Source organism: Nothobranchius furzeri, chromosome 11 (genome assembly GCF_043380555.1).
Source record: "Nothobranchius furzeri strain GRZ-AD chromosome 11, NfurGRZ-RIMD1, whole genome shotgun sequence".
NCBI classification, from domain to species: domain Eukaryota; kingdom Metazoa; phylum Chordata; class Actinopteri; order Cyprinodontiformes; family Nothobranchiidae; genus Nothobranchius; species Nothobranchius furzeri.
In genome coordinates, this window is record NC_091751.1 from 40,248,231 (window position 1) to 40,272,150 (window position 23,920).

The following is a 23,920-nucleotide window of genomic DNA, read 5'->3' on the forward strand; positions in this document are numbered from 1 at the left end:
TTATTTGTTTTCATTGGCACTGCCTTAGGTGAGTTTGTGACAACAAAACATGCAAAATGGGAACTAGTATTCAAAAGAATGATCATTTATTCATTTAAAACATGTTGCTTGTTTTACAGCTCATGGTTTTGGGATTTCCAAGATGTAGTTTAACTTATCAAAAACAATCATAAGTCAGGTTCCTATTACAGAACCAGAACAGCTTTCGTTTTCTTTGGTCTCTACTCAAACTTCACAAAGCAAACCAGAAAAATGTGTTAAAACCTGATTTTTAATCAAAGCCCCACAGATTCATTTTTTACTTAAATATACAATCAGAGGTTAATTATTCAAGTAGCAGGTCCAGTATGTGACAGGGCATGGCCGGCCTGAGTAACAGCAAAGTGCAGAGAGGGACTCTAACCCTAGCCCTAAAGCCAGTCCTGTCACCACCAGGCTGGTATTGCTGAGCAGCTGAACATAAGCCTACGGGTTGCGTTTAGATTTGTCCCCGTTTGCATCCTTGCTTTGAGGGTTTTTCAGGATCTTCTCTAGCGCAGCGTAGCTCCGCACCGCGCTGTCGTAGACGGAGTCTCCGGTTGACTTTGCGATGGCTGCCGCCTGCTCTGGGTAGTAAAGGGAGGCGCTTACGGCCATGAAACCCGCCGGGTAGAGGAGCTTCTTCACCCTGGAGCCTCTGGCCAGAAACAAGCCGAGCATTCCGGCAAAGCCGATGATTCCCGCCCGAGGATAGAAGTCCTTCGGAGGTTTCTGCAGACAAGCGTAGGCGTCACTCCCGAACTGGACGACCTTCTGAACTTTGGGTTTAATTTTGTCGAAGGTGCCCGAACACCAAGCCGAGTATGGCTCTGCTAGCTTCCTGAAGGTGGCGACACGCTCCTCCAGCTGCCCGGCTTCGGGCTCCGCATACCGACGGTTCTGCTGAGGAGCCGCGTACAGAGACAGTTCGTCCAGGCTCAACGGCGCCGTTGTCTCCTTTTCTCCGCCACCGGCAGCCCCAGCAGCAAAAACGGTGAAAGGTGGCAGTTGAGGCGCTCCCGGCATGGCTCTCTGTCTGTCACCTTGAACAAGGCCATGCATTCACTACGGCAACTGCGGAGGGGCATTACACGTGACGCCTTCTTGAGAAATTTGACGAACCGCGAAACTTTCAAATGTAACATCAGGTATATACATAAAATGAAATTATTCAATTGGGAAAATTATAGCCAACATTAAATAGCATTTTTACGCAGCTGTAGTCACAATAGCAAATACAGGATATAGAAATCCCCATCTCCCCGTTTCTTGAAGTGTCTGGTGGTTGCCAGGGCAACCGGATAGCCTCGTCGCCAGAAACCGTCAACACTGACCTCTCAAACGTCCGTTTAGCCGGTTATAAGCTGAAGTTCTAAACTAAGTTTGTTATATAAGCATTTGCATTTGTAGATGTTGTGGTTTGAGGTGTTTTTTTGAAAGGATTTAAGCTTTCCCAATGGCGTATCTTGGAGGATCATCTGCGCAGGACCTACTGGCTCTGTCTGCACTGTTATCCAAACAGGAGGAGGAAGATGAAAACTATAAAGTAAAAGTTTAAAATTCACAACCGTTTTGTAGTAATTCATACCGACTGTACTAACTGCCTGCATAATTCTTATATTTAGATTTGAGCTAAAATACTAGAAATTATATTTTCACCAGAATGCGGATGCCTGTGCACAGCTTGGCCCTGGACACATCGGACCTCCGCCAAAAACAGATGAAGGTGAGTTGTTTACTTGTAGTTCTCTACATTTATTCTGAATTATAGCAGTACACAAACTATTTCAGCCTGTTTTGCTGTTTAGCTTCAAGTTCCAACATGAAGAACTGCAAAGCAATCTGGAGTGAAGAAGAGGTGGCTGAGGGGGCCCATTATGATGATGTGGTAGATCCACGGCCTCAACCAGAGTAAGACAATAGTAATAGTTGGATAGGGAGGGTGGGTGAAGCATTTTTCTAACACACAATGGCAGAGTGGCTGGGATAAAGCTGGGGTTGAACCTGGTCTACCTCCTGGACCACCGAATTTAAAGAAGGCAGGCCCTTTCTTCATTTGATGGGACATTTTGAGAACAAGAAAGGCAGTTTTGTTATGTCTGTGTGCAGATATGAAATTATCCTGAAGCAGAATGTGGGAACCGAGGACCTGTTCTTAGGATTAAGCAGGAAGAATCCATCGTCCATGTGCTGTGAGGCAATGCAGGTATGTCATCAAACTTCTATTTGACAGAAGAAATCAAAATGCACAAAGGCTATGACATTCAGTTTCTTCATAAATACTTTTCTCCCACATTCAGGTGAAAATCAAACTACCAGACACTAAAGCAACAGATGTCTTTTTAGATCTTAAAGAAACGTTTCTTGATCTGCGAACACCAAAATAGTAAGAGATCATTTGAAAATGTTCACTTTCATTTTCCGGTGACTGAGCAGCTGCAGTTCAGTCTTGAAGCTCCCCTGTCTAGGTATTTGATTAAAGGTGTGAAACACTGAAATTTTTTTAATCTTATTTCTGATTATAACTCTAAGATTTTCATGCAGGCTGAACATAAAAATAGTCTCCTACACCAATCTCCTGCTTTAGCTTCTGATAGAAAACAGTTGAAATGACTAGAAAATCCTGACAGCTCTACGTCACACGGTCACTTATCATTGACGCACTCGCATATCTTGTCTTATGACGGGGAAGGCTGTTGTTGGTTCAACACCCAGGAAACAGCAGAGAACGTCTTGGCTAGTAGAAGCTAACTGTTAGCATGAGCAACTACACCACACAGCAGAAGCTCCTCCAGGCTTTTGTTATCAGATAAAACATCAGCATTGGAGTCAGTGGTAGAGTCGCTTTGCTGTTATCCAATAGGTGAGCTGTCCAGATATCAGGAAGGGTCCAAATCCTACTGTCTGAAGCTCAGCTGTGATGTAACTCACCTCTACTTCCTAAAATTGGTGCACCTGAGGATTTCTTCCCCAGAGCACAACTTACAAGGCGTTCATTTCTACTAAACACCACTGCAAATTTAAATGAGTGCTCCACACCTTTAAGTTTTCAGTACCATTTCATTCAGCTGTTGACATTTTGCTTTTTGTGCCTTCTTCATTAATTCAACATTTCATCCAGCTGTATTTTTTTTATCCCATCTTTTCTCTTTTTTTCAGCAAACTGGGCCTCCATCTGCCCCATCCCATCCACAGTCAAGAGGGAAAGGCCCAGTTCTTTAGTGAAAAGCAGGAACTGAAGGTGACACTGCTGATGAAGCGACCCACGGACTTCATCAACATGCAGTGACAAACAACAACAATGATTCAAGAATTCAGAGAAACACAAACGTAACACAAAATACACTGTATCCTACCTACACAATGAAAAGAAAAACGAATGATCAAAGTAAATCTTTTCTGTGAACATATTTAGAGTATGTTTGGAGCAATTGTCCTCTTTTATGATGAGAAATGATAATAAATGCTTTTGAATTATGTTTTCTGTCAGTTTTATCAATAAGTCTGTTTAATGATGGTAAAAAATAACCTGTTAGAATCAACCTGCAAAGATGCAGAAGTCTCAGCTAATCTTAGCTCAGCTTTGTCTTTTGAAGCAAGTGAAATTAATCATTGGATAGCTACCATGTAAACACTTTAATAGCAGGTGTATTTATTATGTATGGCATTTAATTCTTGTCTTCTACCCGTCAATTTCCTATTTGTAAGGAGATGGTAATAAATTGTGCAGCTATATGCCCTACATATATAGTTTTAAATATCTTTATGATGTTTGATATTCAAAAACAACACTGGTTTATCTTTTGGGTTTAGACCTGGGCTGTGGCTTTAAAGCGAAATAACAACAACCCTTGGAAAAGGGTCAACAGCTGAAAATATTGAAAATGTCTAACAGTATCCAAAGATATATTCTTAGGAGTTTAAAGAACCTTTTTCAAAATTAATTTACTTTAGATACTATTTTATTTAACTACAATTTTTTTATTTACTTGAATTACTTTAAAAGAACAAGTTAGCCCCTAACAAGACTCTTACTCCACTCCCACCATCTGTTTGAAAAATGCATCAAATGCTGTTGCCTGGCAAACCGAGAGGGCAGAGCCACTAATACGTAGACCAAACCATAGCACTGAGTCTGCTTTGATTAGGGTGCTAAATGACATTCTGGTGGCATCTGACTCTGGGTCTACGGTACTGCTGCTCCAGCTGGACCTTTCAGCGGCTTTTGATACGGTCGATCACCATATTTTATTGGATCGGCTTGGGTCTTGGGTTGGGGTGACGGGGGTGGCACTTAAATGGTTCTGCTCCTACCTATCAAACCGTACCATCTCTGTACAGATTGGTGACTGTGCATCCTCCAGTCTTCCACTGCCTTGGGGGGTGCCGCAAGGTTCCGTTCTTGGGCCATTGCTGTTTTCAATCTACCTTCTGCCTCTGGGCAATATCCTGAGTCAGCATGGCCTGAGCTACCACATCTACGCAGATGACTGTCAGCTATACGTGGAAATAGACGAGAAAAATGCAGGCTCGAAATTGGCTGCATGTATGGATGACGTGAAGGGCTGGCTGGCATCCAACTTCTTAAAACTGAATGAAAAGAAGTCTGAGTTTATTGTTTTTGACCCCCGCAACCACCATGGCTCTCACCCTGTTTGTGACCTTTTAACCCTCAACCCCAAACAGTGTGTGATGAGTCTCGGGGTCAAGCTGGATGCTGGACTCACAATGGCCCCACAGATAAACTCTGTAGTGAGGTCTTGTTTTTATCAGCTTCGCCGCCTTACTCACCTCAGACGAATCCTGAAACGGAGGCATTTGGAGTCAGTCATTCATGCATTCATTACCTCTCGCCTGGACTATGCAAACACCCTCCTCATTGGTGTTCCGGACTCTGCCCTGAATCGGCTGCAGGTTGTTCAGAATGCTGCTGCCAGGTTCTTGACGGGTACACACAGACATAGCCACATTACCCCTGTCCTGGAACACCTTCACTGGCTCCCTGTCATTTTCAGAGTGCAGTTTAAGTTACTGACTTTTGTTTATAAAGCACTCAATGACCTGGCACCTTCCTACCTCTCTGCCCTTCTCACTCCATATGTGCCCACCCGCTCGTTGAGGTCGGCTGACCTTTTGCTGCTGCACACGCCGCGGATGAGACTCAAATCGCGGGGGGATCGAGCATTTGTCCATGCTGCCCCAAAGCTATGGAACTCATTGCCCATTGGAGTTCGGCAGGCTCCATCTCTGGCGGTTTTTAAATCTCGTTTAAAGACCCACTTTTACACTTTGGCTTTTAGACAGTGACTCGTTTTAGTGTTTTATTGTGTCATTGTTTTACTGTGCTCTTAGTATTCATCATGTTTTCTCTGCTTTTAATTGAGATTTTTATCCTTTGTTTTAGCTCCTTGTAATGGGTGTGTTTTGTTTTAGCCTGTGCAGCACTTTGGGCAGCTCCCATGCTGCATTTTAAATGTGCTATATAAATAAACTTTGCTATGCTATGCTATAACCACACAGACTCAACAATAACATGGTGACATCATAATGTACCAGCTAACGTCATAGTGTAACTCTTAGCCAATAGCGATGGCAGATTTTGATTCAAATGCAGTGCAGGGTTTTTACCTGATGAGGGCGCAACACTGACAGTTTTAGGCAGAATATTTAAAGTGTAACTAAACCCCCCAATAACGTTTTCTGCTTATAAACTGTATAATTGGGTCTTTGCAAATGCAATCTGTTTCTGTGCATATTTTTTTACATATTTGTGTAAACTTGAGTAAATCTAGAATCTAGATCTAAAAACATCTTAGTGCTGCCCCCTGTGGGTTGAACTGTAGCTACTGCATTTTAAATTTGTGATTGACTGGGGCTGGTACAATTTCATGTCATCAATACAGTCTCCTCCCACTCTCCTTCCCTCCCTGGATGGAAATTCCCCAAACTTGGTCATGCTATTCCATGTCTCCTGACAACGCCCACTTTTATAGCATTTTTCAAATCTTGACTAGGTGTGGAGTTGTGTTTTCTGATGGTGTGCAGTCCCTCTTTAAATTTTAACTAAAATTCACTAAAGTGCCAAATTATTAACTGCATGTGTCAACAGCATGACTAGACACTCATTTATATAGTTTAGCAGCAAAACAAGTTGATTTGGGGGTGACTTAGTCTTTACACCATTTTAAAACAGTGAAAAAATAATAATATAAGCAAATATTGTAAAACAAGGTGTGTGTGTGTGTGTGTGTTTACCATTTTTGCATAAAATGTATTTATTTAACAAAAAACATAGTAAAGATGGATGTCAATGTAGAAAATGTAAAAGCAGTAATGTTTAGCCAGAAACAGTCTTTTTTTTTCAAATTTATAAGAAATAAAGAAAACAAATAAACTAAAATATGATTAAATGGATTCATATTAAGCAGTAATTTCTTTATTTTACTGTATGAAGGAGCTGAATCAGGCAGGGGGCCCTTTCTGCTTCAGCCCCCTGTGGGCTGAGGCCCCCCGGACACCTTACCGCAGCAGCACTGGTGTGTTGGGTGGCGTGATCACGTGACGCCTTCATTTCCGACACAACAATACAGCACCGTATTCGTCTGCAATCTCTGTCCCGCTTTCCTCCCTCCTCCTACGCCTCTATCTCGGTATGGCGGATGGTGAGAGGTCCCCGTTACTGTCAGACCTGGGGGATGGTGCTCTCGGCAGTGGTAACGGCGGGATTTCTCCCGTTTCGGGTCCGTACGGTGTGCCCAACAAACCCCAGAGTGAGTATTCAAAGAGCTGTCCACCACCCGACTCCAGCTAGCCGAGCATACATTAAGGCTCCACTGACTGGACGTCCTGGTTAGCATGCTAGCTCCGCTGTGTCAGTGAATAAGTAACTGTGTGTTTTTGAATGTCCTTCATCAGAATGTCGTCTGCGTTTATGTAGTTGTCACCCACAAAATCTATCTGCTGGAAAATAATGCAATTTTACAACCTTTACATGAAGCTCTGCTAACTGACGAAGCTAGATGTGTCAGCCGTAGCTCTTTATGCGCACCCGGCAAACTGTCCCTGCGCTTAAAGTCACGACGTTGTCTGTACTTTTAAACCGTTTAGCTTTGGGTGTTTAAACAGAAATGTGCCCATGCATTTTAACATTTTTATGCGTAATGTACTTACATACCAGATAGGTATGATGCTAGTTGTGGGTTAGCGTCCGAGAAACACCTGATTTGATTGACCGTTGAGAACGTTACTACGGATGCTGCGGAAGGATGCTGCGACCAATGACTGATGTGGGGTGGGACTTGATTAAAAATAATCTAATTAATTAGAGGCTTTGTAATAGATTTGTCAGGTAAATGTGCCCTCAAAGTAATTTTTAAAATGAAAAATAATGAGGCGAGAATCAAACATTAGACATGGATATTATTACTGTAAACTCAAGCTGTTTTGATTTCTTAAAAAAAAAAGCATTTTAATCCTTTAAATGTCACTGTGTGATATGAAACAAGACGCAAATCAACTAAAATTTATGATTGCAAATAGAAAACACCTGCTGCTGGTTCCTGAGCCTTTAAATGGTCTCTGTTCAGTTAAATTACTGAAATAAATGGACTTTTGCACCATATTCAAGTTTTTTTTTCAGTTTCACTTGTTTATATAATTGGGTGTTTTTAAAAATAATTTCTATTTCTCATAATGTAGTAAAAGCATATCTAGAAATAAAAGTCCTTAAAAATGAGACTAGAACGGGCATAAATATGACAGAGAATCTAAATGTACTAACTTTTAATACCAGAGCACGCATGGCACATTTTGAGTGTTACAGCGGGACTAAAGAAATGATCAAGAACAAAATGTCTGTGAAGGTTCTCAGTCATCCAGGTCATTGTAGTCTAAGGAGCTTTGAAAGAAAAGCGTCTGGACTTCTTTGATTTGCTTGAAGACGTTTCACTTCTCATCCGAGAGGCTTCTTCAGTTCTAAGGTCAAATGGTGGAGGGTCCCAGATTCAAACCCAGTGGGAGTTTCCCCCCGAAGAGGGAACAAAAGACCCCCTGATGATCTTCTACATAAACACATGAGCCAAGGTGTGAGGGTGGGTGTGGGTCCTATTCAGCCAGAGTTTCGGGTGAGCTCATTGTGAAGCCTGGCCCCACCCTATCATGTGAAAAAGGGAAAAAGATAGAACACACACATATAAAGGAATCACTTAAAACATGTGGCTATCCTAATTGGGCGTTTGTAAAGTCAGCAAAGATGCACAGAAAAGAAGACCAGACACCAGCGAGGGAGGATAAGAAAGACAGACGCAACAACCTTGTCATCCCCTATGTAGCCGGTGTATCAGAGAAACTCAGGAGGGTTTTCTCCAAACACAACATACCAGTGTACTTCAGACCCAGCAACACACTCAGACAGAAACTGGTTCACCCGAAAGACAAAACTCCTAAACACAAACTGAACAATGTGGTGTATGCTGTACAGTGCAGCGAGGAATGCCCAGACCTCTACATCGGAGAAACCAAAAAGCCACTTCACAAGCGCATGGCACAACATAGAAGAGCCACCTCCACGGGACAGGACTCAGCGGTCCATTTGCATCTAAAGGACAAAGGTCACTCTTTCGAGGATGCCAACGTTCACATTTTGGACAGAGAGGACAGATGGTTTGAAAGAGGAGTAAAGGAAGCCATTTATGTCCACTGTGAGCAACCATCTTTGAACAGAGGCGGTGGTTTACGAAACCAACTGTCTGCCATCTGTAATCCAGTTTTGAGATCCCTTCCCAGATGCCTCAACGCCCACGCATATCATGGGCCATCTGACCTCAGGAATTCACATGATAGGGTGGGGCCAGGCTTCACAATGAGCTCACCCGAAACTCTGGCTGAATAGGACCTACACCCACCCTCACACCTTGGCTCATGTGTTTATGTAGAAGATCATCGGGGGTCTTTTGTTCCCTCTTCGGGGGGAAACTCCCACTGGGTTTAAATCTGGGACTCTCCATCATTTGACCTTAGAACTGAAGAAGCCTCTCAGATGAGAGGTGAAACGTCTTCAAGCAACTCAAAGAAGTCCAGACGCTTTTCTTTCAAAGCTCCTTAGATCAAGAACAATCACTAACTGATTCCAGTTGGATGACTGGAGGATGAAAGGAAGATAAAATATCATGACGAGGAATTAATGACGCCTGTTCATCGCGAACAGGTGAGCGGACCTTCCTTGCACGGGAAGTCCTGCTGTCACGTCAAGAAAGTGATGGCTGCAGACTTGCAGATTCACGCCTGCAGCAGCAAATCTGGTGTGATCTCCAACCTGATCACAACTTTTTCGTTCCTCCCTGCCCCTTTAGCTCCCGATCAGCGTATGTCTGACCGCTTCAACACCTCGCTGCGATGTCGACAGTCACTTTTCTCAGAAAAACACAATAAAACTGACATAATTGTTTAGAAAGTTATCAAAGAGATTTTAGTGTTTCTGTTACTTTAAGACACATTGTGACTGTTTACAGAGTAGTGAGGTCATGAAGCATTTTCCCAGCTGTTCTTCTGACTACTTTCATAAGCTACTGCTAAGAACAAAGCGTCAGTCTTTCTGGTGCTTTCAGCAATGCACAGATATTACATAAATGTTAAATTTTAGCTTACCTCGACTTTTGCAAAGCTGTCTGTGCCAGTCGGTAACTGCAGCAGAGATCAGAGACAATCTCAGATTGTCGTTTTCAGGAAGTTTTGTTTTTATTTTTACAAGTTAAGAGAAGAGGCTGACGTGTTTCCCAAATACTGCAGCAGTCCAAGCAAGCCTGTTTATTCATATTATTTCATTTTAGTAGCCGTTAGCAGAGCACTGTGTATTGTTGTGTGCGTCAGTGATATTCGGTCTACCAGGGAGTCATGCAATGACAAAGGTTCCGCCTTGCTTTAAATGCAAGCTCTGATTAAATGCGTGCATTTTTTAAACGTGGCATTTATTTCTAATTAATCATAATCCCATCCCTAGTTTAAAGCTTAGGTTTAAAGGCATTATTCATATGTATAGTTTTGATTGCATGTATTTGTAGCTCATGTTTTTCTCAAAAACACCGAAAGGAGCAGGCATCATTTCTAGGTGAAGCTGTCCCGCACTGTGGTTTAATTCTCACAAATACCTAGACTCTTGTGTTTAAATCAATCCTGCTCAGCATTCCAGCAGTTTTTTTTCTTCCAAAGCTTCTTTCTGTTGAATTTGGGGGCAAATCTCATTATCTTGTTTGCCATAATAGGTCACTTGTCATGGGAATTGAGTCTTTTTCCAGTTTACTGCACAATTCTTGTGACCGTCAACAATTCTGCATTTGTTACTGCTGTTACTACTCATACACTCCTTGTTTTTTTTTTTTTTTTAGACTTCCCTCCTTTCCCCAGCTCCAGTCAACCTTCGGTGCTCCTAGGAGAGGACCCTCCGCCCTTTTCCCCTCTCACCTCCCCTGAGAGTGGAAATGCTCCTGTTATCAGCTGCAGGGTGTGTCAAAGCCTCATCTCTGTGGAGGGCAAGACCCACCAACACGTGGTGAAATGTGGAGTGTGCAATGAAGCCACGGTAAGCTTCTGTAGATTTCACTGTGCAGAAGAGAGCGAACAAGGCTGAAAACATAACGGTCGGTGTTGTCATTTAAAAAAAGATGGCATGAACTGACTAGATTTATAATCTGTTGTAAGGGAGGATTTATTGTGTCAACAACTTCCTTTTGCAACATCCCTGTGCTTTTGTGTTGTTTTTCAAACTCATTGTGAAAGGCACAACAAATACTTTCTGACTTTACAAAGTCCAAACAAGCAATCATAAAACAACAACAAAAGGAAGTAGTAAATAAAAGAAAGTCCTGGTATTCCTTACAGAAAGGCATGTCCCTCTCTGCCTTTCATGCCAGAATTTTAAACTAAACATCTTATGTGTAAAAACGATGGAGTTGTTTTCTCAAATATTGTAAATAATGTTACTCTTGGTGTCACAATCCTTCAAGCTTGAGCTCAATATCCCTCAAATGGACAGTATTGTCCCTTTTTGTGTTAAAGTTGTATAGCTTTAGTGGCCATCTTGAATTGGGTTGACTCTAATCAGTTGTGGATGCACATCCAGTGATTATGTTCTGAGAGTTGAATCTAAATCAGTGCTGTGGTTCATGAGATGTTTTGCTGACAGATGCATAAACATTAGCATCTGCTTTTTATCAGATGCAATATTTGGAGATTTGGTAGTTTTAAAAGTCTGCTGCAGGTTTTTGCATTGATGCCTGATTTAGATGTTATGTCATTATGTTTAGCAAAGCCCTTTGATGAATTAGCCTTTAATGTAAACATAAGTTGTTTAAACTTTTTTTTTTATTGTGCAGCAGTTGCAGATGAGGCTGCTGTGTTCTAAAACAACAAAGTAGTACAGAGTAATCCCCTCTGCCTCTCCGGGGGCAAGTCGGGGAGAGGTCAGTAACCTGGAAATATGAGGCATTACCCATGATCCTACTGGCTGGTTTGGACCACCTTTTTTTTTAAATACAGTTTTCTGAGCTAGCAAGACTTGTTTGTTGTTTGGCTGCATCGGGGAGCTCGTCCCACACTGCCTCAACGGTGAGCAACGCGCGTTTCTGCAAAGGAAAAGCCCTGGTTAACAGGTGTGTTTGGGTGTCGTGTTTATCGAAGTTAATGACAACCTGCTACAACTGCAACTCAACATCCAGCTGCTTACAGATGTTAGCAGAGTTTTAAAACGGTTGACAACCCGGTTTGTCTTTTCCAGTTTAATAAAGTGAAACAAACAGCATTGATCTGGGTAACAAAAACGTTTGTAAATACATTTTATTGCAAGACTCCTTATTGATCTGTTTTTGAGCTAGTGTTATATTTTGATTAAGTTGAAGCATTTTTAAAAAAAAAGGCCACCTTTGTGTTAGCCTAGAAATCTAGACAGACAATCGTAGAAGCAAAATGATTTTGCTCTGCAGGGGCACGGCAGTCGTGGGGGGTGGACGATTTTTCCTCATGGCAAAATAACATGAAGTGATTAGTAAACAGTGTAAGGTAACTTGTTTGCCCCACAGAAACACAACTCAGCTGAAAACATAGGCTTTACTGGATATTTTGCTCAGTTTTATGGCTTTTTGTCAGACTCTGAACCAGGAAATGGCTGCAGGCAATAAAACGGAAATCAAAAACCTCCAGAGCAACCAGTGACTCCGCCCCCTGGCCAATCAGCGGCCAGAATCAGGAGGCTGGCTCCACTCGGCCTTGCCAGGTACCTCAATGGAGCAGGAGCTAAAAAAGGGGAGATAAAGGAAAATACAGAACTGTGCTCTTGGGAACAGTGGTCGGGCCGAGCTGCATCTGTCCGAGTTGCTCTGAGTTGTGCTCCTGGAAAACCACCTCTATTGGTTCGGCGGGCCAATCACAGTGCTCTATCGGTTTGGACGGTATGATGCAAGGGAGTGGAACAGTTGAGATTTGAAACAGCTTTGGCATACATTTTGGGACTTTTTAGACTTGAGCTAGTCTTGAGTCAAGAGCAGATAGAAGTACTTAAGTCCTTTTAATGAGATAAAAGATGTATTTGCGTCTTCTTCGACGGAGTATGGCAGACTGACCTGTTGACTGACATCCATAGTGGTGAGTATGTCATGATTGCTGTCCAAAAGCATGTGGGAACGGTCTGAAAGACAACCGTAGGTCCCGCTCCACGACTGAGCTCTCTTTATTGGTCCTGGCCAGACTAAATGTTCATATATATAGGATGGCTTGCCAGACTACCTTTGATTCAGTAAGGTCTACAAATCTAATGAAAAAAAAAAAAAAAACTTCTTGTGCTGTACTGTGTTAATGCAAAAAGTAAACATTTACTTCAGAAATTACAGCATATAAACTAAATATTTACTCAGAGTACTGCTCGCCAAGAGCTGGTTGGTCTTTGTGTCGAACAAAAGACTGAAATTTTCACTTATCTAATATTATTGTTTTTGTCTAATAGCAGCTGAAGGAATTTGGTAAGAGGAGTACTTTGGTATTTAAAATAATTTGCTGTTTGAGTATGAGATGGTAATGCAAGCAGTAATGTAATATTGAGTATTTAGTATTCAAATTTGTTCCATGCGCAATTTAGAGCTGGTGTTAAGATGTGACCGATACACAAATATAATTACCATATTCAGCAACGCCTGCAGGTCCAATAAAACTCATTATGCCTTGAAGTAATTACAAGATCATTCAATTACTTAACAACGAAATACTTACGTTTTTGCATTATTACCTTTGTTCAGTGACTGTTTAGTTGTGACAAGTCTCTGGAAACCGATACCCAGCCGTGACTTTATTTACCAAATCCTAATCACGCCTTTGGCCACAGAAACACGATTAAGACCGTTTGACTGCTGCGTTGATGAAAACATGGCATGTAACTGACGATAATCAGTCACGGGGTCAAAGGGCTTCACGAGGGCGCTTCACTAGCCGTGCAAATCCGTGTGCAGCTGGAAGAAGAGATGTGAGATTTGCACACAGCTGCAGGAATTGGTGCAAATAAGCTACAGATGGAGGCAGCATATGTATGCACACTTGAAGCAGGGCTGCAGAGGTGGACCATCATTTTTTTGTGAGTCATGCTGCATTTGTAATAAATATACCTGTTATTTATTTTAGTGCAACATAAACTAGATATAAAATGAGGAAAAACAAGTAAGTCTGTGCATTTTTTTATTCGTGCCGTGGTGTTTTTCTAGTAAATGCTACTTTATGGTTCTCCTCAGCACAGCTTAGTTTTCCCTCATTAGACAGTACAAGTTCAATGTGGGCGGACCAGCTGTTTATCATAGCAGACGTGGTGAATCTGCAGGAACACAAGATGCGCAGCTGTGTGTGTGTGTGTGTGTGTGTGTGTGTGTGTGTGTGTGTGTGTGTGTGTGTGTGTGTGTGTGTGTGTGTGTGTGTGTGTGTGTGTGTGTGTGTGTGTGTGTGTGTGTGTGTGTGTGTGTGTGTGTGTGTGTGTCTCTTCATTACATTGATTTTCCCAGATACTTGCATCCAAAGGGACCTCCAAATGAAGAGGAGTGATGGAGGAGTAGAGTGGTTAGTGCACTAAATGAGTTTGCTACTGGCTTTCTCCTGCTAAGGAATTGGAATGGCTCCTGATTATAACAACTGCGCCATGGTTCCCCTCTGCTCCACTGACAGGAAAAAAAAAGATCAATTAGGGGCTGGGTGGTGTGAGGTGGTGAGGGATATTATTGTGTTGACAAGTTGCCAAAGCAGAGATCGTCGAATCATCTATAAGGCACATTCTGTCCATTGGTTTATTGCAAAATGGCACAGATTCATTTGTCTGTTCAGGAATGTTGGTTGGCATAAATCTTCAGTGAATTTGTATTTTATAGGGCAGTTTTTTTTTTACATCAGTAAAAAGATTCAGTGAAATAGTAAAATTGTGAGTGAAATAAATGCGTTTATGATATTACTTGTAGAGGTAAAGAATCATAGACCTGGTTTGAGGGTTGATGTCAAATCTGTAAGAATGATCATTAACTGGGTAATTAAGAAAATTCGAATTAAAGGTGTAATAAGTATAAATTTCACAGTGTAATCGTGTTGGAAGGAAGGGTACGTTATAACAGATTTCCTTCTCAGCCGGCTGGAGGTTGTCAGTTTTTCTATTTATAAAGGCAGAAGAGGGACGTAGACTTTGTTTATAGTCTGTCCCGCCTCCAAACTTCCTTATTCCAGAGCCAATCATACGCAAGTTCACTAAGTTGATATATGTTCACTGTTGCTCTGACATTTGTCATTTGATACCAGCTGGCAAAAGCAGCAGTGTTGTGGACAAAATGTTATCCAGTAAACAGGAGCAACCCAGAAGTTATTTCTTGTACCCCTAAGAGGCCACGGCACCTTTTGCTTTTACTTTTATATTCGATAAAGTGGGCTAGAAACTTACGTTAAGCTAGCAGAGCTAATGGGGAATTAGAAGCAAATAGCTTGCTCTAAAAATATCTTTTAGCTACTTTTAAAAGTACCAACAGCTGTGTTTTATAGTGGAATGGATTTATCTACTTATGACTCGTTTTAACTGGTCATCTAGAATCTCCTGGCGCTGGTCCATGACTGGCTACAGCAATGAAAATTGCAAAGGGGAAGGGGGAGTGGTTGAGAGCTGACTTTTGTTTTTATACGTTGACCGCAGTACCCAAATTCGACCACAAGATTGCTTTCTTTTTTCATGCACCTTTAACGTAAAAATTCGGATTCTGGAAGAAGAAAATGTCCTCATGGATAATCGGTGTGAGTTGGAGCTTATCGAGGGTGAGTTCATGAATCTGCCAGATTTTTAATGCCACTTGGCAGTAATTCAGAGAGATTTTTGAGTTTGAGATCGGCACACCTATTAGACGGGTTGTGCTCATCATATAACATGTTGGCCTCTTCTGCTCATCTCTGAGATTAAGCTGTTAATCTATACTTTCTGTTATTAACAACACAATCAGTCATCCACACATTGGTGGTGATGAGCTACAATGTAGCTACAGCTGCTCTGGGGCACACTGAGAGAGGAGAGGCCTGCCAAACCCTGGCGTCACCGGCCCCTCTGACCACCACCAGCATGCAAGGCAGGTTAAGTGTCTTGCCCAAGGATACAACAGCAGAATTCTCTGGTCGGAGTCGGGATTTAACCTGCAACCTTCCGATTACTGGACAACCTGCTCTACCCCCGATCTACAGCTGTCCCAAAAAAGTTCAATCCTTTTTAGTAAGAAACTTAACTTTTAGAGTGGGAAATGTATTTTAGGAGATGCTAAGCTAATTTGACAGTTCTAATTTAGGAAGAAGTGTTCAATGTATTTTATGCAACTCATTTTAAGTCAGTATGGGATCCATGAAAATTTGTCAGAATCTCAAATATTTATCTTTTTTTTTTTTTTTTGGTTTTACACCTCAAGAAATATCTTTGTATTTTTGTGTTCACCCAAAGTTAGTGCGGGGTATGTTTACTGTTACTTAGTTCTCAGGGTTAGCTTGTTTGCTAACAAGCTCTAACGGACTTCACTGTGGTTTACTTTTTGATGTGAATATTTCTGAAGGTTTGATGCGAGTCCAAATCATAACCCTTCTCACCGTTGTGCAAGATTCATAATGAGCTCAGAGAAAATCGCCCATCCGTCGTTTAAACCCTTCTGTTGATGAATCCACGTTTTAACCTACAGTTGGTGTAGAGTGGCTTCCAGTTTCTCTGCCTCCTTTTCTGTTTGTTCGTCTTCACCCATCACTTATAATTGGCTCGTTATCTTCTCTTTTTCAAATTCGCTGCTCTGCTCCCTTCTCATCTCTGGGGTGTTTCTGTCTCCCTCTGCAGCCCATTAAGAACGCCCCAGCAGGGAAGAAGTACGTTCGCTGCCCCTGCAACTGTCTTCTCATCTGCAAAGTCACTTCTCAGAGGATTGCTTGTCCCCGACCATATTGGTAAGAAACTCTTTGTGTTTGTCTGTGAGTGCACAGCGCTGCGAGACTGCAGCAAAAGGCTGCGATCTGCTCTTAAAAAAGGAGCAAAGCTGAGAGAGCAATGAGAACAACACTCCCTCAGTTAGGCCTGAGCTCCCGGCACGGTTTATGTGCAGAGTTCAGCAAGCTGGATGAGGAAGTAGCATCCTCATTAGAGCAGCCACATTCTGGGTTTTGTTTCTGCACTCTGAGAAGTGTGTGTGTGTGTGTGTGTGTGTGTGTGTGTGTGTGTGTGTGTGTGTGTGTGTGTGTGTGTGTGTGTGTGTGTGTGTGTGTGTGTGTGTGTGTGTGTGTGTGTGTGTGTGTGTGTGTGTGTGTGTGTGTGTGTGTGTGTGTGTGTGTGTGTGTGTGTGTGTGTGTGTGTGTGCGCTGTTATTTCCTGTGTTAAATGTAGTGTTTGCTTTAATTAATAATTTAAATTCCTGTTTGCAAAATGGAAAAAAAAATCAACATTTATTTTGTATTTATACATGTTTAGTGCTCTCAGGACATAAAACGCTAAAAGTCAAGTTAAATAAAGAAATGTATCTTATCATACGTTCAAACTGAGCAGTCAGTCTCAATAAATTTCAGTTTAAAATGATGGGAAAAAAATGAGTTAAGGAAAGAAACACTTCAGTATTTTACACATAATTGAAACCTCAAGCTGTCAGTTGCAGAAAATTGATTTTCTTTTTTGGCAGCTCATCAGCATCATGCTGCAGCAGTCTGGTATCTGTGCAAGACATTTATGCCCCAGGCTTAAATGTGTAACGTTTTAAACTTATTTTTTAAACTTTACTGTTTTAATTTTCATTAAAATTCTTTAAAAATCAGTTTTCTTGGATTGTATTTTTTCAGTAAATGCTGAAACTGTGAGCTTTGAGCTAAACGTTGTGAATTTTTAACTGCTTTTAAATGTAAAATAAACGTTAATGTGACATTTACTTAGTGTTGTATGCAATTTAATTTGAATGTGATATGTCTAAACTGGCTTAACTAATTTCTCACAGGTTTTAGTTCCATGTAAACATTTGCATAAATCTTAGTAATCGGTAACTTTATTTTGTGTCACTCTAAGGCAACTTTCCTCATTAGTACCAAGTTTTTCCGTCTGATTGGGAATTCTCAGCTACGGTCTGTTAGAGGGAGCTGACTTTTAAAGAAGTGCCATTTTTAATAATGAGCGGTCTGACTGTGGCCGAGCTGCAGACAGTAGCTCCAGACTGCAGCCATTAAACCTGTAGTTTTGACTGAACAATATGATTCATGAGTTTCTGTTTGTCTCCTTCCAGTAAGAGGATAATAAACCTGGGTCCGGTACATCCTGGTCCGGCCAGTCCTGACCCCCAGCCCGCTGGGGCCCGAGTATCCTGTGGACACTGCAGCAACACCTTCTTGGTATAGCAGCACTCTGGTTACAAACGCATTTAATTAGAATAAACAAATGTATATAGGATTCAGTATCAAGACACAGGTGCTTTGATTTGTAGTAAAACAAAAACAACAAACACATTTTGGGGGTATTTTTTACCTAAACTAGGGTCAATGTAACTTTAAAGGTAGAATAGGATGTAGTATTCTTTTCGATCAAGCTACACACTTGTTGAATGTACACGACTGAAAGGTGCTTTTACCTGAATGTTGAGTTTTACGCCCTCAACCCGTTGTCGGCACATTTCCTGGCATAATTCCCAACACAATGCACCTCAGTATCTGTATAACAATTTTGTATGCTAGCTAATGTAGTTTGGTGTTTTAAATGAGGAAAAATTGAGTTTTTAGCTTTCTTGGTTTATTCCCAGCAGCTCAGCACCAACAATCTGAGAAAACATCGCAAATAACCGGTCAAAATGTCTAGAACCCGCCCCAAATCTCCCACCGCTGGTTCAATGTCTGAGTAGAAAAGGTACCGAAGTGAGGGGATTTTGGCGGAAGTTTCCTGTGACAGTTTCAGGAGGTCTGCAAGGTTTTTGTTGTTAAATTTACTGTTGCAAGTGAATTACTGAAAATCCAAAAACACCCACGCTGCAGGCTAAGAAAACGTTGCTGCAGATCAATAACCACAGCTACACGCCGCTGATTTGTTACAATCATTTAGCACTGAAGGGGGACGAGAAGAGACTTGCTGCTCTTTTACCAATCTGATCTGTCTGACAGGTGAAAATGGTTTGAATGTATGATAAAGGTAGGTCTGGTCTGAGGAAGTCTGACTGGTGCTGTGGGGGTGTTTAAATCCAGCTGGAGCTTTGCCATCTGCTTAAATTCAGATCTCTGCCCCGGGTGGAGTCAAACATGCATCCATGTTGTTCTTTGTGCTTCTTGTAAAACAAAAACAATACTCAGACATAATGTGTTCCTTTTGTTTTAATTATTCTTCAAATACCAGCTATTCCAAAAGGCTGAAAGTTTAGGATTTCATTACCCTTTAATTTGCAGATCAGTTTCACTGCTTCATTCAGTTCCATGGAAACCAACTTGCCCTTTAAATCCCCTCCACAACTCAACCAGCCTCCTCTGATTTAGTCACTTTTGATAAAACCAGAAGAAAAGCAGTGAAAAAGAAAATCCTTAACCTTGACTTCCATTTTCACATCATAAACCGATAATGAAGCAGCTTCAACAGCAACAACGGCTCTTAAATCATTTCTAAACTGGACTGTTTAACATTCATGTGTCACATTGGCTTTTAATTTTGATAGGAAATATGTAAATTTAAGGCAAAAGACAGAGTTTGTGTAAAACCTGTAAACCAAAGTAGCACTGAGCAGCTCCTCTGTGTTAAAAATGAAACTGGTCAAGTTTCTCACTCAAAATCATTGAGATCAATGTTAAAGCTCTAGCTTCAAGTAAAAAAAAAAACTACTGTTACTTTAAACATAAACTGACCACTTTTGACCGATTTCCAACTTGGTCACTGATGACTGGACAACATGCAGCTTTTTGGCTCCAATTAAACCCTTTTTTTTTTTTTTTATTATTCCAGTGGACAGAGTTCACAGACCGGACGCTGGCCAGATGCCCACACTGCAGGAAAGTGTAAGTAGCTTTAAGGAAATGACCTTCTTACCCCGGGTTTCCACAGGAGCCCTCAGCAGCACGTTACTGCAGCAGCACGTCTTGCTCGCGTAAGCTGCTGCTTGGCCCTTCCCACGAGACGTGAAGCAGCAGGGGAGCAGCTGTCACCGACAGAGCACGAAGTCACACGAGTGACTTCGTCAGTAAACACAACAACAAGCAGGAGAAAACTACAACATGGTTTGTGTTTTATGTTCTGTCCGTTTTATAATTGCCAATACGGACCTGAAAAACAAAGGAGACCGCTAGCTAGGTGATAACTTCTCACGGTGCCGCACAGTTAGTAATCTTTTTTAAAGTAAAGCAACCGGAAGGCAGTACGTTCTTTATTCTGAAAATCTCGGTAGCTTCTCTCCATTTCCGCGTCCGATTTCCTGTCTTTTCTTCCCCAAAAATGTCGAACTTGACCCGTTTCAGAGGCGTCGCACGTAGAAAATAGAACCGGCGCGTAAAGGCCGCGACATGCTGCTCCTGAGACGCGGCCGACTCGCGCTGCTGACGGCTCCAGTGGAAAAGGTTCTGTTGACCACAGCGGTTCCTATCAGCAGCTATGACGTGCTGCTGCAGTAACGTGCTGCTGACGGCTCCCGTGGAAAGCCGGGGTTACAGATGATTCTGGCTTTTTTTTTTCTTCTTCGCAATATTTGGCATTGATTGAAGCTTTAACTCAAAGTGAGCAGGTAGTAACCTAAAATCAAAGCTCAACTTCATTTTAATTTGACAAGATCTCTCCTCGCCTCTCAAAGCTTTTCTGTATTTTCTTTTTTTAATCTGTCAGTTTCTGCATCACAAAGCTTCTTAGATGGTGCACAGACTTTATGATCTGCTGTAAAGGAACCATATTAGCAGCTATTAAAGCGATTTTCTATTGCACTTTACTCAGTCTGCAGCAGCGGGTGCATTCTTTAAACAGTTTCTCATTCCATCAGTGGAGAAGATGTTTAAAGATGGCTATAATGGCAGTTTCCACAAAGCAAAGTGGGTTCAAACTTTTATTCCTGAAAGAAAAGCTCAGTGAAAGGGCCAGGAAACGGAGCGATTGAAGATTCATTACAGAAATAGGAAAAGTGGTCCACGATGAAGCTCCATCCTGCAAAGCTGATCTGTCAGCTGCTAAATGAGCAAGCTGGTACCTGATGGATGAAAGTCATTGTTTTTCTTTTGTGGAGTCCATGCCTCAAAGAATGCAACAGAGACCCAGAGGAGATGCAGCAAAGTGTTTTTCTCTTTCTTTCCGTTCAAAATTAAATGTTTCTTCTAATCAAGCTCAAAAATACTTTTATTAATGCTATTTATGTCATTGTAGGTATTTTTCAGAGCTGATGTGTGACGCTGTTCACATCTAAACGTTCAGAATGATTTCATGTTATTTTGTCAAGAGTTTTTGCAGGAACATGAATTTAACAGTGTTGTTGCTGCGTAGCACAATCAGGACTAGTTTTTATTGTCTCCAATTACGAAACTAAAGACCGTCCATCCCGTCTTTAATGGCTGGTTTCATTCTAAGTAGTTTGGACATGCAGAAGAACAGGTTTGGGGATTGTAGTTGTTCACGGTGGCTCTAACAAAGCCTTTGGTAGTGGCAACAGCTGGGCTTCCTGCCTGATTGGGAAAATGCCTGGTGTTAAAACATCTGGTGCTATTGTGCTATGGTGAAATCTCCATTTAGACTGGGTTTCCTCCCTCCCTTCTGCAGCTCATCGATTGGTCAGCGGTACCCCCGGAGGCGGAGCTTGTGGTGTTTTCTACTCTGCTTGCTATTCAGCGTTTCCACTGCTGGGCTGATGGTGAGTTGGCGTTGTTGCAGGACCGTCTACTCTCATCCAGATGAAACTACATGGCAGAAACCAGTTTTACTTTTATTTCAACAGCAAATAAAGATTGCAGGAGTCTTAAAATCATCATGAAAACCAAACTTCTGCTAAGTGTCCAGCGGAGGGCGCTAGAGGAACACAAAAATCAGCTTCTGCAAAGAGCAGAGATTTACTGTGCCATGTAAAAATGATTGCATAGCACCGGTGACTGGCAATAAACGTCCCACAGCTTAATCTAGTTTCACCTATATCACTGCTTTAATTATAAGAACAGTTTAAAGACAAATGTTTGCACTTTATTATATTTTTAATCATATGAACTTAAAAAAGTGACTAATTAAAATAGCTCATGGTTTAAGTGGCTCTCCATAACGGGCTTTAGGGTCGTGGACATACGAGGTATTTCAGCAGCATAAGGTGAGCAGTGGAACGGTTACAGATGACCTGTTTAAAGACATTTTCTCAAGAGCCCGTTCCTGGGTTTCTATGTAGATCATTAATGTTTATTTTACAGAGTTAAATAATCTAAGCTCAAGAAAATAGTTTATTATAGGAGGTTTTAATCCTTTTGAGAATAATATATTGTGAATTAAATGCTTTAGACATTTATAAACATATTAGCATTACACAAGCTCCTAAAGATGAACAGCTGCAGTAAACTGCTGTGCAAAAGTCTTGAGCCATCCCTCATTTCTTTTGTCTCCAAGGAGAAAAAAACTTTCTCTCTCCGATTGTCTTTTATTTTTTCTTTTCAGATGTTTTGTTAAATATCAGCTGATTCATTGTTTAGTCTTTCTAAATTTCCATATTCAATTGATTTAATCATTAAAAATGAAAAGATGCAAAACTAATACAAACTATTTTTAATTATTTTTTATTTATTCTTGTGTTTTTTTCTACTCTTACTCTCGTCTTTTGTCCACTAGTCTTGGGAATGTTGGAGAGCTCATTGCAAACTAATCTGAATATGCACCGTCTCTGCTTAATAGCTTTTTGGGAATCTTCTTGTTGGCCCAAAAACTCTTTTGTCCTTGTGAAACTGGGTTATCTTCGTTTTTCATATTCCTCTAAAGAAACAGGAACAAATGATGTGTTTCCATGACTCTCTGCTAGCTCTTCTTCCAGCTACAGTTCTGAATGGCTTCCATGCTGCGACTCGTTCATTCTGTTTCAGCAAGATTACATTTCGTTTAGGTGCCTTTTTACGCTTAACAAACAAAACCATTTCTTCAGAAATGTACAAGGTTTGGACAGAAAGGAGGAAAAGTAGAAAAAACGGTTAACGCTAAACTTCCTCTTCCACCTCACTGTTGTTGGTTCTAGCTGGTGAGCATCAGTACTCATCTGGGTGAGGTGCAGAGTGCTTTTTATAAACAACAACCCTGAACAAGTTTTTCCAGATCACATAGGGCGACGGTGGCAGAGGAGTCTATGTCCCGTGTTGAGTCCCCGCTCCGTCTGTTGCTGTCGTGTCCTTGTCCCTAAACTAATGACAGAACCAGATTTAATAATGATAATAACTTTATTTATATTGTGCATTTAGACAAAGTTCTGCAAAATATGGAAAAACGATCATGAAAGTGTAAAAGACCGTAACAATTAACATATGTAAGAAATAGGAATTCAACTGTTAGTTAAAGCAAAGTCCAAACAAAACAAAATCAACAAAAAATGAATAAAAACACTCAAAGATTTTGTTAAAATGATTGTTTTTTATTTTCGCTGTAAACCTCAACTGAGTAAGCATGTCTGATATCTAGTGGTAGCACATAGCCGAGTGGAGCCTGAAGAGCAAAAGCTCGCCCACCCAGTGTCGGTTTCCAGCTTGAAGGTCTGAACTCTTTGTTATGGTTGCAGGCTGGAACATGGGTGAAGGCTCAGACCTACCCGGGGATCTACGCCTCGTGGGCCGTCATGCTGCTCCTGGTTCTCGTCATGTTGGCCCGGGCCTTCTACTGGTTGTGCATGCGGGTCAGCCAGCCTCTCCAGAACTTCACATAAAAGCCCTCTTCCCAACCCACCCAGCAGGAGGAATGTTGGCTTCAAAAAAATCAAAAGAATTAATATATATATATTTAAATCTAAATCCTGGAACAAGATGTTCTCCTCCTCCTGTTCCCGTTTCCTTTTAGTCAAACCTGAAGGTGGCAGCTGCGACTGCTACACATCTACTTATGAAGTCACTTATAGCCTGCTGTACTGATGATCTACTCTAATCTCGTGGCCAGTGTGGGATCCATTTTAACATTTTATCTCCTCTTTTCCTCCTTTACTCCTCTGCTGCTGCATCTCTGTCAGTCTGTTGCATTCCTAAGCTTCAATTCTTAGTTCTCGACTTATTTTTGATTTGGAAAGGACTCCATCAAGATTTCACGCAACAAATCAGCATTTCACGTCCTTAAACTGTGAGACAAAGCTTTTTAATCGATGCCAGTAGAGAATGATCGTCTGGAGAGATCTCAGCCTCCTTTTGTGAGTCGAGAGACCAAGCAGCTGTTGAAATGTGTCTGAAAAATGGAATTCAG

General features: G+C 41.4%; 3 protein-coding genes across 3 annotated transcripts; 2 read left to right on the forward strand and 1 right to left on the reverse strand.

The window, feature by feature from the left end:
- Positions 1-64: 64 nt before the first annotated feature.
- LOC107383454 (MICOS complex subunit MIC26) lies at positions 65-1,278 on the reverse strand. The gene has a single exon (XM_015956073.3). The coding sequence runs from the start codon at positions 1,078-1,080 to the stop codon at positions 466-468; it is 615 nt and encodes a 204-aa protein (XP_015811559.1). The 5' UTR covers positions 1,081-1,278; the 3' UTR covers positions 65-465.
- On the forward strand, positions 1,255-3,497 carry dnaaf6 (dynein axonemal assembly factor 6). Its single transcript, XM_015956074.3, has 6 exons — positions 1,255-1,564; positions 1,681-1,744; positions 1,827-1,929; positions 2,128-2,224; positions 2,319-2,404; positions 3,178-3,497. The coding sequence occupies exons 1-6, from the start codon at positions 1,475-1,477 to the stop codon at positions 3,305-3,307; spliced, it is 570 nt and encodes a 189-aa protein (XP_015811560.1). The 5' UTR covers positions 1,255-1,474; the 3' UTR covers positions 3,308-3,497.
- A 3,075-nt stretch (positions 3,498-6,572) lies between these two features.
- Positions 6,573-23,615, forward strand: pip4p1a (phosphatidylinositol-4,5-bisphosphate 4-phosphatase 1a). Its single transcript, XM_015956075.3, has 7 exons — positions 6,573-6,788; positions 10,401-10,594; positions 16,379-16,485; positions 17,799-17,904; positions 19,490-19,542; positions 21,278-21,368; positions 23,253-23,615. Exons 1-7 carry the CDS (start codon positions 6,671-6,673, stop codon positions 23,394-23,396), a joined length of 813 nt encoding a protein of 270 aa, XP_015811561.1. The 5' UTR covers positions 6,573-6,670; the 3' UTR covers positions 23,397-23,615.
- The last annotated feature ends 305 nt before the right edge of the window (positions 23,616-23,920 follow it).

Excerpts from the sequence above, each read along its gene's own strand:
- LOC107383454 (XM_015956073.3), bottom strand. The coding sequence starts at position 1,080 with ATGCATGGCCTTGTTCAAGGTGACAGACAGAGAGCCATGCCGGGAGCG.
- dnaaf6 (XM_015956074.3), top strand. The coding sequence starts at position 1,475 with ATGGCGTATCTTGGAGGATCATCTGCGCAGGACCTACTGGCTCTGTCT. Across the intron at positions 1,565-1,680 it reads AGGAAGATGAAAACTATAAA|AATGCGGATGCCTGTGCACA; the intron begins GTAAAAGTTTAA and ends TATTTTCACCAG. Across the intron at positions 2,405-3,177 it reads GATCTGCGAACACCAAAATA|CAAACTGGGCCTCCATCTGC; the intron begins GTAAGAGATCAT and ends TCTTTTTTTCAG.
- pip4p1a (XM_015956075.3), top strand. The coding sequence starts at position 6,671 with ATGGCGGATGGTGAGAGGTCCCCGTTACTGTCAGACCTGGGGGATGGT. Across the intron at positions 19,543-21,277 it reads TGCCCACACTGCAGGAAAGT|CTCATCGATTGGTCAGCGGT; the intron begins GTAAGTAGCTTT and ends TCCCTTCTGCAG. Across the intron at positions 21,369-23,252 it reads TTTCCACTGCTGGGCTGATG|GCTGGAACATGGGTGAAGGC; the intron begins GTGAGTTGGCGT and ends TTATGGTTGCAG.